Genomic DNA, 17,275 nt, shown 5'->3' on the forward strand with positions numbered 1-17,275 from the left:
AAACTCAATTTTCCCATTTCGTCCATCTCAGAAATAAAAGTGATCCTTTAACAAGGTAGAAACATAACTTTTACATGAGAATAATGGACCATCTTCATTTTTTAAAATCGAAGCACAACATAACAAGCACATAGCTTTTATACACAGGTACATAGCTTTTTTATGCACATGTAAAAAAAGTCTTGATCTTGTTTAAGACTATCACAGGAAACCTAGTACTATAATTGGTACAATTTGCATTATACGAACACACAAATAAATTGAAAGTGGACCACAGTGCCAGACCCATAAGTGGCAGGCAAAGGAAATTGAAAAAAGACAATTCCAGCCAGAATTCAAGGTCAAAGGATAAGTTCTTGTAACATAAAATAGTAAAGCTACTTTTCAAAGATGTTTACCTATCTTAGAGATGGTGCAATAAATGTCTCTGCTTAACATTCAAAGCTGATGTTCTGCAAAGTTAATTCCCAATCAACATCTGTCACATCACACTGAAACATACTTTAAAAAAACCTCAGAGCTTGAAACGTTGAAGATATGTGCACTTTATTTTGTCTGGCTACACTGTGCTTCTGAATATTAAAAGCTCACCTCATATTCTCACTGCTCATTAAGTGCATCTTAATACGTGGCAGTTTGCGGAGAACAGTCAAAAGTTCAGGCATCTCAGCAATTCTCTTCATTTGGTGCACCTTTGGAGGAAAAATATTTTACACGCAAGCACCTACAGAACGTCTTACAAAACGTCCAAAGTTGTTAGAAATCATGGAAAATTTACAACATAGGATGCCGCAACCTGACCCAATGTGGCCACATGAGCTGAAAAAGAGCAGCCAAAACAAAATCAATTTCTCAATACTAGGTTCGTACCTATTTAGATTAAGATTATTCAATACACACGACCATAATGATGCGGGTTTCTGCCTCTATCGCCTTTTCAGGGATTGACTTCAGGAAGCGAAGTAATACACACGCACCCCCAGTATACATTAATAGTGTTGAAGTCAAGATGGTTAAAAGCTTCAAGTTCTTCAGAATAAATATCATCAGTAATTTGTCCTGGACCAGCCACATTGATGCTATGACCAAGAAACCACACCAGTCCCTGTACTTCCTTGGAAGGCTTAGGAAGTTTGGCATGTCCCCAACAACCCTCACTAACTTCTACAGACAGGACGTAGAAAGCATTTTAATCTGGATACATAACAGCATGATTTGGGAACAGCACCATCCAAGTCCAGAAGAAATTATAGAGTGGTGGACGTAGCCCAGATCATCACACAAACCAACCTCCCTTCCATTGACTCCATCTATACTCGTCAAGACACCAGCATAATTAAGGGCCAGTCTCACCCTGGTCACCCCCCCTTCCCCCCTCTCCCACGAGGCAAAAGGTAAATAAGTTTGAAAACCCAAATCTCCAGATTCGGGGACAGTTTCTTCCCAGCTATTATCTGACAACTGAACCGTGCTCTCGCCAAATAGAGGGCAGTCCTGACCTCCCATCTACCACATTGGAGACCTTTGAACTATCTTCAAATACTGCACTTAATGTTGTACCCTTTATCCAAAGACTATGGACGGCTTGATTGTAATCATGTATAGTCTGTGCTTGCCGGAGTTTAGAAGATATGAGGGGTGACCTTATCCAAAGATACAAATCCGTAAGGGAGGCTTGATAGGGTAGATGTTGAGATATTCTCACAAGTAGGAAAATAGCACGCAACAAAAAGCTTTGCACTGTACCTCAGTACACATGACAATAATAATAAACTAATCAGCAATTTCTAGTTCCTTGCCACCCTTTGGGAAAATTGATTTTTCCTAATCTCTCCTATAATTCAATCAATTAACGTCCACCTACTATGACCTTCTACTTTTTTTAATCTATCTACTGAGAGAAATATGTGGTCCCTAATTGCATGTGGCCTTTTAACATTTTATACATTCTACTTAAGTCTCCCCACAGTTCCCTCAGTTGTTTTCAAAGAAAACAATGTCAAACTATTAGGTCTTGTAATTCTCACAAGAATACAAAAAAACAGGAGTAGTAATAGACCACCAGGCCTTTCAAGTCTGTCCTGCCATTCGATATGATCGTAGCTGACCTCAATTCCCACCACAATTATTTAATCTATCAAATATCCATCGTCATCTTAAATATATCAAATGTTCTGGCTCTCACCACCCTCAGGGGCAGAGAATTCCACAGGTTCATCTAAGAAGAAATTTCTGCACACTCCGTTTTAAATGACCTGCCCCTTATTTTGTATCTATGCCCACCTGTTTGCGACTTTCCCACTCGCAAAAATATCTCAACATCTACCCTATCAAACTTCCCTTAGGCACTTGTATCTGTGAATCAGGTCACCCCTCATTTCTTCTAAACTCCAAAGAACACAGACTCAAACTGCTGAGCTTCTCTACAGAACACATAACCCTCTCAACTCAGGATTAGACAGGTGAATCAGCTTTGGACTGACCACCTCCGATACTACTCTATCCTTTTTTTAGATATGGGAACCAAAACTATGCACAATATTCCAACAGTATAAATAACAACCCACCCCCCCCCCCCCCCCCCCCTCGATTCTTAAACTCTAACCCCCACATACCATTTGCCTTCTTCACTACTTGTTTGACCTGCCAGCTAACTTATTTGAGTCATGCACTAGAACACCCAGATCCCTTTGACCGTAACTCATTTGTAGTCTCTGGCTATTCAGATAATAATCTGTCTTTTTATTTCTTGATCAAAGTGCATGACTTCACACTTCCATACCTTAAATGCCATTTGCCAAGTTTTTACCCACTCACAATCCATCAGTATCACTAAACCACCCTTCCACCTACTTCCATATCATTGGGAAAACTTGGAAATTATTCTTTCCTTTAGGTTATGGATGTAAATTGAAAACAACTGAGAGCCAAAAACAGATCCCTGGTGTACTCCACTAGTAATATCTTTACAGCCCAAAACACACGTGTATTCCAACTCTGTGTTTAGTATAAAACAGCCAGTTTCAATCCATGTTAGCATATTTTTTGTCCAATATTTGGGGATCTTAATTATAGACGAGCCTCTTGTGGCATCTTGTCAAATGTCTTTTGCAAATCTATACACACCACCTCCACAAGTTCCTCCCTATTAGCTTACCATTATATTCTGTAGAATTTGATGCAATCTGTTGGACGATTTACTTTTCATGAAACCAGGTTGACTAGGTTCAGCTTTCTGAAACAATTAGCTATTTCTTCATTAAAATGTGATAGCATTTCACCATCAATACTTGATAAACTAACTGGCCGATAGTTCCCTACAATCCCTCTCTCTTTCTTTTTGGAACAAGGAGATTTTTATGATACCCTACTGAAACATAGCAAGTTTTGAAATTTTCAACCAATTAGCCCACGCTCACTGCAGCCACCTCCTTTAAAACATGGTCCTGATTCAGTCTGAAGATGGGTCTCGACCCAAAACGTCACCCATTCCTTCTATCCAGAGATGCTGCCTGTCCCATTAGTTACTCCAGAATCTTGTGTTTAATATTATGTCCTGGCAATCTGCCTGCCTTTGGCATCATGAGGTTCTCTAATACTTTATCCTTTGTGACTGACATTTTCACAAGTTCCTCCACATAATTTGAAATTAGCTCATCGATTATCTTAGGCAGATTACCATGTTTTCCAAGATGAAGACTGAAGCAAAAAAGATTAAACATATCTGCCATTTTATTTTAATTAGTTTATCAGCCTCATTCCCTAGAGACACCACATGCCCTAGGTAAAGTCTTCTTATTTATATGCCCATATAAATTTTCATATGACAATCAAGTTCTTTCAAAAATAATTTTCACCCTTCTCATGAGCTTTTTTAGTCTTTTGCTGCTCCAGCCCTCCGGCTTACCACAAGCCCTAATACACTTTATGCCCTACTTTTCAATTTAAAATAATCCGATTATGCCTCTGTTTCATGGATTCTTTTTTTCTAACTGGGATGGATTCCTGATTTATTAACTAGCTGTTTGAATACTTACCACCATTCATTTAGTGACATCTCTCTGCTTATTTTCCCAATCCACCATCGACAATGCCACCTTCATACCTTTATAATTGCCCTTACTTACGTTGAAGACACTGGTTTTCTGTTCCTGTGGTATTCACCCACAAATTGCATTTAGAATTCTATCAGACAAAATGTGTAGGAAGGAACTGAAGAAGGGTCTCAGCCCCAAATGTCACCCATTCCTTCTTTCCAGAGACACTGCCTGTCCCGCTGAGTTACTCCAGCATTTTGTGTCTATCTTTGATTTAAATCTGCAGTTCCTTCTTACACATTAATAAGAGATCTTGTAGTTAAAGGTTTTTAGGATGACAATATGATAGAATTCCAAGATAGACACAAAATGCTGGAGGAACTCATCGGGACAGGCAGCATCTCTGGAAAGAAGGAATGGGTGACATTTGGGGCTGAGACCCTTCTTCAGTTCCTTCCTACACATTTTGTCTGATAGAATTCTAAATGCAATTTGTGGGTGAATACCACAGGAACAGAAAACCAGTGTCTTATTGTCATTCTTTTTGGAACATGACATTTATCACTTAATTCTTTTTTTATATTTAAAAGTGAAAATATTTTGTGTAAACTGATATTCTAAATATTTTCCATTCAAATAATTAATTGAAAAAGGTGCTTTAATACTTTTGAGTATTGCATTTCTTTATTCAATGAACCCTATCTAAACTGGAGAATACAAAGCTCTTAATTGCTTGCTCTCAGTTATTCAAACTTCTCTCCTGAATCTGGCTGGTTCATTTCCAGCCCCCCGCCTCCCCAGCCTATTTGATTTGCTCGTGTAGAGGCAAACTTGGTGGACATTAGGTGAAAATTAAGGGGGCTTAGAACTGTTAAAACCAAGACAGTAACAGCTAATCAGAAAATCTCAAACCAGGTCATTTTAACTCCTAGCACACTACAAAGAGAAATATTGTCTTCCCAATACTATTACCCTTTGATTCATAACGGCTCCACTTCCAAAAGGCCCAAATCTTACTACAAAATAGATAAGTGTAACTGTGACAAGTAGTAGCAGAAAATGTACATTGTAATAGCAATCAAAAATCTTTGGTGACAGCCGCTGTCTCAATAAACTCACTAATCTGTTCACTGTTTGATACCATAATCTTGATACCAAAGAAAAAAATATCACCTTATAAAAGGAATAGCAACATAAAACAGCACAGCACATTGGACAAACTAAAGAATATGGGCCTTGACAGTATTCTGGCTGAGTGCCTCAAGCTACGCTCACTTGAATTTTAAACATGTACTACTTCCACTTATTGCAGACACCCATCATGGTTCCTCTCTCAAACACTTCCCAATTTCTTGGCTTCTCCCACTTGAAGTCATGGTTTGCACGAATATTATCTCCTTGTCACGAGCCCCTACGTGAGAAAATAGAGTCGTTCTTTCATCTTCGCTGGGTCAATTGTTTTAAGAGGTCCCTCACACAGCACAGCGAGAAACTCACTGTAAAAAGTGACATAGCTCCAGACTATCTTCTCTGGGGTGAGGGGAAAGCTCTATAACTGACTTTGTCAGCAACATCCATCCCAATTTTTGAATAAATGTCAAAAGCAATGATACATCATTCAAATTCGGGGTGTGGTGGGTGTGGGGGAGAAAACCCCAATAAATTAAGGTCAATTATTTATTTTCCTTTTATTACTCGTGTACAGAAAAACTATTGAGGGGATGGGGGAAAAAGGGAAAACAGTGACTGAGTTTTACCTGGCTTAACCCATTAAATGTCTCTTGCAGATTTCCTGCTGGAGTCAGTGTCTTGCCAGCCCGAACTGCTGCATATTGATGCCCTGTGTCTGGAATCCCATTAGACAGCTCCTGTGCAGCCATCATCACCAACACTCTGAAATGTTCCTCGTCGTCAAAATGGGGGCTGCAAAGGAATGGAAATGAGAAAGGGTTATTGAGTCACAGAATTGTTCAGAGCTTCAATAAGCAAAAAATAACAAACACCACTAATAGTAGCCACTATAGGCAGCATGGTGCACAGCGGTAGAGCTATTGCCTTACAGCGTTTGCAACACCGGAGACCCGGGTTCGATCCCCACTGTGGGTGTTGTCTGTACGGAGTTTGTACGTTCTCCCTGTGACCTGCGTGGGTTTGCTCCGAGATCTTCGCTTTCCGCCCAGACTCCAAAGTTGTACAGGGATGTAGGAAATTGGCTTGGTACAAATGTAAATTGTCCCTACTATGCGTAGGATTGTGTTAAAATGCGGGAATCGCTGGTCGGTGCGGACCCAGTGGGCCGAGAGGCCTGTTTCCGCGCTGTATCTCTAAACTAAACTGGAAATCTGAGATTGAAACTCAGTAGATCAAGCAGCAAATTTGTAAAAGAAAATAGACCATATGTGATAAGAGCAGAATTAGGTCATTCAGCCCATTGAATCTACTCCACCATTCAACCATGGCTGATCTATTTATCCCCTCTCAACCCCATTTGCACACCTTCTCCCTGTAACGTTTAGCACTCTTACTAATCAAGAATCTATCAATCTCTGCTGTGAAAACAGTATTCCTGAAATGCAAACCTTCTGACTGTACTTGTTTTCATTCGTAATTTTTCAGCACTATCCATGTAATGGTCAGATACAAGAAGCTCCATTCGTATCAGTTTTAGTTCCCCTTATAACTTTTAAGTTGTACAAAACATAATTTGGCAAATGGCAATGCTTTTACTGAATTACTCTGTGAGGATCACAATACTTCCATTGATAAATTCCAGGCGGACACAATGAATTAATCAAAAGCAAAATATAAAATAAAGTTTATACCTATTTTTGAAACTAAGTATTATCAACTGGCGAAGGTATTTATTCACAAAATGCTGGAGTAACTCAGCAGGTCAGGCAACATCTCAGGAGAGAAGGAATAGGTGACGTTTCGGGTCTCGACCCTTCTTCAGACTTATTATATTATCAACTGGCACTCACCTGTTAAAAGTGTCTGCCCAAAGTTGCATCATGTCAGGCAGGTTTCTGTCCAAACATAGAGACGTAAACAACACTCCCTGATGTAAAAGAAACAACTGTTTCAACATAATGGTAAGCATAATTTATACAAGAAATACAAATGTAATAATCATTACAGCACAAGAAAAGCACAAAGAACGATGGTGCTAATGATACTAATGAATAGTAATTATCAAAGCATCGTTTTTTAATGATCAAAGACAGAAAATAAGCCCCAAAAGACACACCATAGATTATTGAAGGGTTAATGAAATTCTTAGTTATTCTGTATTGGTGATCAAAAATTGGTCCTTTTTATGAAATCAAAGTCGGTAAAAGTTGGTAGTAGTTTGGAACCTCTATGAATCCATTTGATTTTAAAATTATTGCGATTCTAGTGCAAGTACATAACTTAATCAAAATCATAAACTTCATTTGACTTTACATTTAAATATCAGATTGGTGAGCATTAATGTACACGTATTTTATCCAAATGGGAAATGCCACAATCATCTTTGCACAAAATTGTAATTGCAAGCCAGTGAGGTCAGATAATTTTCCTGTATCCTAAAAATCCTTTGCAGTATATCCTACAGAATCCTTTTAAATGCCTATATTGTGAAGAATGGGCTTGACCCGAGCGAAATACGAGGTGCTGTTCCTTAAGTGCTGGGAATTAAGTTAAAGGGAGTTAAAATGTTAAGCAACCGGGAGATCAGGTAGGTTTAGGCGTAACAAAGTTTTTCTCTGCAAAGATTTTAATTGACTTGCGTATTCCCACCATTCTCTTTTATCTCACATTTCCAGCAGCTGCAGTATTTACGTCCCTTTGCTCTCCTTAATCCTTATTTACCCAACTCTCTGTTTATCCTTTCCTCAGACAGATCATCTTTCTCTTAGAGATGCTGCCTGTCCCGCTGAGTTACTCCATCATTTTGTGTCTACCTTCATCTTTCTCTTAGACAGCACCAACAGCATGTGTCTGATGTCTTTTGATCTGGATTCATTTACATTGACTTTGCTCTACACATCCTTCTCTGTTTTCTCAAACTTAAAACATTATGAAAAGTCACTGAAATTTTAAGTTTTTCTTTCCACAGATACTGACTGACCCACTGAACACCTGTAGTTTGTGCATTTGTCTCTCGTTTCTGCTGTACTTTAACAGAACGCCCACCCAAATCTTGTAACTTGAGTAAAAAAATACCTCAATTTCACATAATGATACAAAGGCACTCGAGTGATCAAATCCAAACATCAATTATCATACTTCTTACACTTGAAAATACAACACCCCCAAGTAGAGACGTATAAAACCAGTGGACTTAGGTTTAAGGTGAGAGGGGAAAGATTTAAAGAGGACCAGAGGAGCAAGTTTTTTCGCACAGAAGGTGGTGGGGATATGGAACAAACTGTAAGAGAAAGTGGTAGAGATAGGTACAATTACAACCTTTAAACCATTTCTATCCATGAACCTGTTCAAATGTCCTTTTTAGAGGGATATGAGCCAAATGGGCTTAGGCTAGCTTCAATGAGTTGGGCCAAAGTGTCTGTTTCTGTGCTGTATAACACCATGACTTTAAAGTTTGCAACTACGCCCGCTCAAAATATTTTTGGGGTGCGAACATTAGGATTCTTGCAGCTGAAGCCATCTCGACACCTTAGTGTCCATTTTAAATTTAGCAGCTTGTATTTGTACCTAGTTCAGTAATTTTTGATAAAACTAAAACCCTTTCCAAATGGAAAGCTCTCGCCCACAAATCTTACCGGTTTGTAAATGAAATGAAGTTTTGTTTGGTTACTTTAAATTTGAGAAAATTTTTTTCCTTCTTATTATGAACAAAAGTCCCATCTAATACTTGCAGCTTATTCTGCTTGTTGCTTCTAGTTGAAATCCAATAAGTACTGCACCTGCTCAAACATATCCAAATTTTCATTATCTTGGAGAATCCTAGGTGAGGCAGACATTCCTCCAGTCTTCAACTCTATCCGTTGTGCCTGCTCTCTATAATTGTGATTCCCACAGCCCATTCTAAAAAAAATAATGAAGTAAAATGTAAGTCGTTAAATCTATTATTATCTATATACCAAAACTCTGGTTTGTTTGTTTGTTTGTTTGTTTGTTCCCGAACTACAACCAAAACGGTACACGATAGCGTGACAATTTCTAGGCCCACCTTACTCACCGTCATCCCTTTGGTGCTAATGGAAGAAGCTTCATTGAAATCGGTGTTATATTTTTAAAGTTAAAATCTATCTCCTAGGGAAGGAGGGGGGAGGGGAGGATAAGGGGGGTTGAGGGGGATGGAGTGAGGGGGGGGGGGGGGTGGAGTGAGGGGGGGGGGGGAGAGGGAAGGGAGGGGAGGGGGGAAGGAGAGGGTGCTGCACCAATGCAGGAGAGGTTTGGGCCCAACAGGTCTACTTGGTCTAGTCAGCTTATAAAGATCTGCATGAAATATTTGTCATCAATGTTGTCCATAAACCACAACTTATACTTTAAGCATTTAAATAATACCGGGGTGGCGCCATACAATGGCTGGCTCGCCAACAGTCTGTCTCGTCCCTTTCTCTCTTTGTTGGTTTTTAGTCTGTACTTAAATGTTGTTTTAGTGTATCTTTAGTTTTGTATTATGTGGGGGGTGTGGGGGGGAGGGAGGGAAACTTATTTTATCTCTTTCCTCGACAGTGATGCAACTTTTTCCTTATTGTATCTCCACCTGCACTGCGGCCCAACATCGTGGAGCTGGCGGCCTCTTTCTGGGTATTGACCATGGGAGCTCCAACCGCAGGGCCTGTGGATTTAACATCTCGGAGCTGGCAGCCCCTTTGCCAGGGATCGAACTCGGAAGCTCCAACCTCGGGAGCCTGTGGACTTAACATCGTGGAGCTCGCGGTTCCTAGTTAGGGACCGGCTTCGGGAACTCCAAGCTGCAGGAGCTTCGACCGCCCCGATCACGGGAGCTTCGATCACTCCGACATGGGAGCTTCAATCGCCCCGACTGCAGATAGTTTGACTCCCCCGACCGCGGGAGAAAAAGGAGGAAAGAAGATAAAGACTTTATTGCCTTCCATCACAGTGAGGAATGTGGAGGAGCCGCTGTGATGGATGTTTATGTTAAATGTTTATGTGGTCGCGTGCTTTGTTGCTTCTTTGGTATGGCAAATCAAATTCCTCGTATGATTTACATACTTGTTTTGTTTTCATACTTCGCTAATAAAATCATTTAAAAAAAACAATTAATACCCCTCCCGTGCTTCAAAAGAATGTTGCCCAGGATCCAGCAAACTCCACAGTGTGAAGTTCAGCTTTTCTGACAATATCCTTATGATATCATCTAGAGGGGTCCAACAAAAATGATGCCATCAAACAGATTGAGCAAATTACACTAACAATACAAAAATCGAAACCGGCACAGACAAACAGATTTAAGGGTGACAACATGTATTTATTTTTTTAAAACCTTGTAATATTTAACCATGGTGCAGAGATATCTGACATTCCTTAAATATACAAATACTTCACATAGATAGATTGTTCATAAGTTATAATCTAGTACACTTCATTATCTCTCACAGAACATAGAACAATACAGCACAGGAACAGGCCCCTCGGCTGTGATGTTTGTGCCAAGCAAAACTGATCTCATCTGCCTGTACATGATCCACATCCTCTTATTCGCTGCTCTTCCATGTGCCTATCTACAAGTCTTTTAAACACCACTATCACATCTGCCTCCACCCCCACCCCAGCAATGCATTTCATGCCCCCCATCAACCTCTGTGTAAAAAATAAGTGCCCTGCACAATTCCATTAACCTTTCCCCATCTCAACTTAAGGCTATGCTCTTTAGCATGGGACATTTCCACCCTGAGAAAAAGGTTCTGACTGCCAACCCCATCTATGCCTATCATAATTTTATATATTTCTATCAAGTCTCCCCATAACCTCCGACGTTCCAGATAAAAGAATGTTCCAGATAAAAGGATCCAACCTCTCCCTATAGCTGAAACTCTATAACCAAGGCAGCATTCTGGTAAACCGCTTCTCCAGAGGTTTCACATTTTTTCCTGTAACGAGGCGACCAGAACTACATGCAATATTCCAAGTGTGCCTAACCAAAGTCATATAGAGCTGCATCATGTTTTCAGACCCTTGTATTCAAAGCCCCTAGCAATGAAGGCAAGCATACCATACACCTTCGCTGCCACCCTATCTACTTGCGCGGCCACCTTCAATGAGCTATGAACTTGGGACTCCAAGATCCCTCTGCTCATCATGCTGTTACGGGTCTTGCCGCTAACTGTACACATTCCCTTTAGATTCAACCTCTCAAATTGCAACACCTCACACTTGCTCAGGTTAAACTCCATCTACTATTCCTCTGCCCATTTCTGCAGCTGATCTATATCCTGCTGTATCTTCTGCCAGCCTTCTTCACAGTCTGAAACTCCTCCAATTTTGTTGTCGTCAGCAAACTTACCCACTAACCCATCTACATTCAACATATTCAATCTAGAGATGAGTCTAGAGATATAAAAGTGGCTGTCCACTGGCTCTGAAGAAGGGTCTCGACCCGAAACGTCACCCAATCCTTCTCTCCAGAGATGCTGCCTGTCCCACTGAGTTTTGTCAGCAATTTTTGCCTATTTTCTGTGAGACCATCTAACTCCACAGGGAAAACTGAATAAGATGGGGGCAAAGAATTGACCCATCCTGTGAAATTTGCAAATATTGGACAAATAATCACTCAGATATCACATTGTTCATTCACAGAATGTGGACAGCACTGACAAAGCCAACATTTCACATCTATTCTTAAAGACTCTTGAACTAAGCCATTGCAAAGGACACAGAAGGTACATGAGTAGCTTCTGCTACTTGAGTCAGAATATTGCCTAAAAAGTTTTTTTCCCCAATAATGTGGTAGGAGCCGGTCAGCAACGTCTGATTTTTGTTTTGAATAACTGTGTCCCTGCCGGTTTTAAGGTAATGTAAGTAAATGCAAACTTTCCTCTTCATTAAAACTACAAAAGTCAAAAGCCATCTGCAACTTCACTAACCTACCTTGTGATCACACTGCAGAATAGTGGTACATATGGCTTCAGCTCCTCTGGTAGAGTATTAAGGCTGGTGAAAGCCCTGAAGTAAACAATGCCATTGGTTGGCTGCTCACAGTACTGAATAGGCACCTCTCCACCTGCAAGAAAGTAGAACAGAATGAAGCCAACGTTTCAAAAGGTACATTTAACGTAGTGACCAGCTCACTATGACTGTCCATGTCTCATATCTTACTGCCAATTTAAATTGACACAAACCTAACCACACAATATTTAAATCTTTCTGTTAGCTTCTCTATTTCAAAATTAAACTGATTCTTAATCTGCTGGAATGACCATTTGTTTTTCTTGTAACAATTTACTCAATTCGTTCCAATTAAAACAGATACCTTATGCATTTCAATATTTGATTGGTCATTAGTCTTTTTTTCACCATAGCCTTTTCCAAGTGTTGCCATAAAACATTTTTAGCAGTTCTTTTGCAATCAACAACACGGATTTAATTTAATAAGTTCATAAGTAATAGCAGAATTAGACCATTTGGCCCATCAAGTCTACTCCGCCATTCAATCATGCCTGATCTATCAATCCCATTCTCCTGTCTTCTCCCCATAACCCCAACACCCTTACTAATCAAGAATCTATCTATCTCTGCCTTAAAAATATCTGACTTGGCCTTCACAGCCTTCTGTGGCAATGAATTCCACAGATTCACCAACCTCTGACTGAAGAAATTCCTTCTCGTCTCCTTCCTAAAGGAATGTCCTTTTATTCTGAGGTTCCGACCTCTGGTTCTAGTCTCTCCCACTAGTGGAGACATCCTCTCCACATCCACTCTATCCAAGCCTTACACGATTCGGTAAGTTTCAATGAGGTCCCCCCTCATCCTTCTAAACACTGAGTAGAGGTCCAGTGCCGTCAAACGCTCATCATATGTTAATGTAATAAGGCCGAAACAATATGGCAATGAACTGCCAGGAAGCCACATGTGAGACCATCTAATCCACTGGGAAAACTGAATAGGACGGGGGCAAAGAACTCACCCATCCTGAGAGATTTACAAATATTGAACAAATGATCACCCGGATATTGCTTTCTTCACAGAATGTGAACTGCATTGACAAAGCCAACATTTTATATTTATTCTTAAAGACTCTTGAACCTAACCATTGCAAAGGGTATAGAAGGTATACGAGTAGCTTCTACTAGCCTTTCCAAGCATCAATAGTCAAACTTTGCCCTAAACTGCAGGTTTAAATAACAAGTAGACCTTGTATGACAACCCCATGCAGGTTAATAGTCTTACCTACATAATCCATCTCGACTGATGTTAAAGGAAATGTCTGTGGAATATCAGAAATTTTAAGTGCTGGAAGACAGGACACATCTTGAGGTGTGCTCTGTGCAGCTATCAGTTCCAGGCCTGAGAAAATAAAACGAACCTTTGTAATTAATCAAGTTACTATTTTATCACAAGTGCATTTGAAAGCATCTCAAAGAAATGGGAAAACTGGTGAAGCATTAACTGTAGCAATAATCACAAAACAAATTGTTGGAATATCTAAAGCAAAGCTTCTGAAAGAACCTTCATACCGATACCATCAATAAGAATCACCACTGCATCATTTATTTTATGTTCAACTTCTGCAAAAGACTAGTGTGTAGATCACAGGTAATTAGAAAAACTAACAAAATGTTATCTATTATATAGGGAGTTGAATGCAAAAGTAGGAAGGTTATGCTTCAGTTAGATAAGGCAATTGTGGGACCATATCTGGAGTACTGTGTACAGTATTAGCCTCCTATTTAAAGAAAGATGTTCATGTGCAGGGAGTAGATCAGCGAAGATTTACTGAACCAGGATCTGGAACAGATGCAGATCAAAACTTGTACCTGCTGGAATAAGTGGAGATGATTGAAATACGGGGGACACTGATGGACCTTAATTGCACCATGACACCTGGGTGTCATGGTGCACCAGTCATTGAAAGCAAGCGTGCAAGTGCAGCAGGCAGTGAAGAAAGCAAATGGTATGTTAGCATTCATAGCAAGAGGATTTGAGTATAGGAGCAGGGAGGTTCTGCTGCAGTTGTACAGGGCCTTGGTGAGACCGCACCTGGAGTATTGTGTACAGTTTTGGTCTCCTAATCTGAGGAAAGACGTTCTTGCCTTAGAGGGAGTACAGAGAAGGTTCACCAGATTGATCCCTGGGATGGCAGGACTTTCATATGAAGAAAGACTGGATAGACTGGGCTTATACTCGCTGGAATTTAGAAGACAGAGGGGGGATCTTATTGAAACATATAAAATTCTTAAGGGGTTGGAGAGGCTAGATGCGGGAAGTCTTTTAGGACCGGGATGAGAAAGTATTTTTTCACAAAGAGAGTGGTGAATCTGTGGAATTCTCTGCCACAGAAGGTAGTTGAGGCCAGTTCATTGACTATATTTAAGAGGGAGTTAGATGTGGCCCTTGTGGCTAAAGGGATCAGGGGGTATGGAGAGAAGGCAGGTACAGGTTACTGAGCTGGATGATCAGCCATGATCATATTGAATGGCGGTGCTGGCTCGAAGGGCCGAATGGCCTACTCCTGCACCTATTTTCTATGTTTCTATGAGGGGAGGCAATTTCATCTCGTGGGTGAACCTAGAACTAAGGATTTGAAAATAAAGATGCAAGACAGAAAAGTTTTTTTCTCTGTGTGTCTATGAAAAGCTCTTCAACAAAGCTCTTTGAAATTCTTAAAGGAGAGATAAATAGACTCCTGATAAACAAAGGGATGAAAGACAACCAGAAATGCAGTTACAATTAAACACATTTTAATTCAAAGTCCACCATATTAAATCTTAATCGGAACATCCAAATGTTTCTGCAATAGCCCTTATCATCACTCCATGGACAACTTAATTTCTGAATTAAAACACAACATTAAGAATGCATTTTAAAAAAACTGTAATTTGCTGTGGGGGTTATATTCAGTCCAGCCAATTTAGAGGTGTTAGAGCAATGGTAATGTTAACTCACACGCCTGTAAATCCCAGCAATTAGGAGTGGAGTTAGTATAATGTTCCAGTTATAAAACTGGCACCAAGGACGCCCCATGCTCTTCATCAATAATACCAGAGGGAACAGAGGTCTGGCCTACCGTGCCCTCAAGGTCAGCCGAGGGAGGCGCCCTCGGGACACAAAAGGTGGAAGGGCGAGGAGTGGGATGTCAGTTTGCTGGACAATCCAGACATCCAAGGAAGACGAGGGCCGCAGCAGCCTGGAGCTCGCTTGGATTGAGCGCCGCTCACGGACCTAGCACGTGGACTGGACTTTGAAAATGGCGCCAAAACCTGGTGCCTCTCGTTTGTGGTCTCAGATGACGATTTCTGCACACTTTGCTAATCGAGGATTGTGCTAAGGTTTACTGAACTGTATGCAAAAAAAATGACAATAAAGCGCCATTCCTCATGGTTATAATGTGCACATCCACAGGTGTCTTGTGATGACAAACTGGGTATTGCCCCCCAGGAGGAAGGAGGAAGATGACACATGCTGCCTTATACCCAGGCAACACAAAATGTCCACCTCGTGCTCTGGGGATTACAGATGTTTGTGATTAAAAGGAAAAAGCAATCACAAAATATTTAATAAAATATGATTCCCGATCCATAGAGAAAGTCACCTTTTTCATAGATTTCTTTCTTTTCTTCTGTAGAGAGGGAGTTGACCTTCTCTTGTAGTGTTCTTTTTTCCGCATTACCTTGGTTTTTCAAATAACCTTCATCCGGACTCATTGACAAGGCCAGCTGATGAGGGTTTTCCTGGGTCACAAGAAACATTCCATATTATGGCCAAAATAGAAACATAGAAAATAGGTGCAGGAGTAGGCCATTCGGCCCTTTGAGCCAGCACCGCCATGCAATATGATCATGGCTGATCATCCAGAATCAGTACACTGTTCCTGCTTTCTCCCCATATCCCTTGATTCCATTAACCCCAAGAGCTATATCTAACTCTCTTGAATACATCCAGTGAATTGGCGTCCACTGCCTTCTGTGGCAGAGAATTCCAGATTCACAACTCTGGCTGAAAGAATTTTTCCTCATCTCAGACCCTAAATGGCCTACCTCCCTATTCTTAAACTGTGACCCCTGGTTCTGGACTCCCCCAACATCGGGAACATTTTTCCTGCATCCAGCATGTCCAATCCAATAACAGCAAAACTCTCCTTCAGAAAGAAATAAGAGAGGAGTAACTTTACAAAATACATAGCCTTCAGTGAAAAGTGCAGAACAATATCGGGTGACATTCTGAAAAGAATAGTAGTTGATGATTTTCAATTAAGAATTCTAATAAAAGCAATGGGGGAATAAATAATAAGTTAAAAAAATCACATTTCGATTTCACAAACACATTTTTGGAAAAGAAAGCTACCAAAGGATTTAAGGGCATCAAAATACTTCAGCTCAAGGAGATAAATAAATAAACTAGAAATTCAGGAAAAGGATGAAATTATTACGCATTCTCATAAAAATTAGTTGGCATAGATAGCCTAATAAATGTAGATTGATAGGAGCCTTAAGAAATCAGTTAAAGAAAGCATATGATTTAAATGCCATTAAATATATTGCAGTATTTATGGCATTGGATTTAACAACCATAAGTTGACAAATTTTATGACATCTTTCGTAAACTTTTTTCATGAAATAAAATTCAATAAATAAGGACAAATATGAAGTGTAGGCCAAAACAAAAATCACTAAACTTGCCAGTTATTGTTAAGGGAAAATACCAACCTATAGGGAACAGAGATTGCTACAGATAGCCCTCCACACGCAGGCAAACACTATCTTGTAAATGCAAAAGCAATATATATTTAGACAAAAAATGTAAAAGATAAAAATATTTTAAATAATAAAATCTTATGAAATAAAAGCCAATTAACATTCACTGTCGATTAATTCAACTTAATTATTGAAAAGTAGGGTGACTTTTTTTATGCCAGTCAGCCTTAGCAGCAAGTAAAAGGGTGAAGCTGCCATTTTGGAGCAGCCACTTTGAGAGGGGCTGCTTTGATGTGAAAGTGCTGATGTAATAAATATTTGGTGAAGAGGGCGAGTAGAAACAAGTTAAGATTGTCAATTTTTACGTTTCCTGAGGTCCTATAGATTTTTTTTAAATGTGTATTCCGGAGG

General features: G+C 40.0%; 1 protein-coding gene across 1 annotated transcript in view; it reads right to left on the reverse strand.

The window, feature by feature from the left end:
* Positions 1 to 17,275, reverse strand: part of pitrm1 (pitrilysin metallopeptidase 1) — a 63,923-nt gene that overhangs the window by 18,478 nt on the left and 28,170 nt on the right. Inside the window, exons 14-20 of the mRNA XM_078429528.1 lie at positions 15,763 to 15,901; positions 13,401 to 13,517; positions 12,102 to 12,234; positions 8,948 to 9,068; positions 7,019 to 7,095; positions 5,795 to 5,960; positions 592 to 692 (exon numbers count right to left, since the gene is read on the reverse strand). Of these exons, the coding sequence (XP_078285654.1) occupies positions 592 to 692; positions 5,795 to 5,960; positions 7,019 to 7,095; positions 8,948 to 9,068; positions 12,102 to 12,234; positions 13,401 to 13,517; positions 15,763 to 15,901 (854 nt within the window). The remainder of the gene's footprint in view (positions 1 to 591; positions 693 to 5,794; positions 5,961 to 7,018; positions 7,096 to 8,947; positions 9,069 to 12,101; positions 12,235 to 13,400; positions 13,518 to 15,762; positions 15,902 to 17,275) is intronic.

This window comes from Rhinoraja longicauda, chromosome 2 (genome assembly GCF_053455715.1).
Source record: "Rhinoraja longicauda isolate Sanriku21f chromosome 2, sRhiLon1.1, whole genome shotgun sequence".
Classification (NCBI taxonomy): Eukaryota; Metazoa; Chordata; class Chondrichthyes; order Rajiformes; family Arhynchobatidae; genus Rhinoraja; species Rhinoraja longicauda.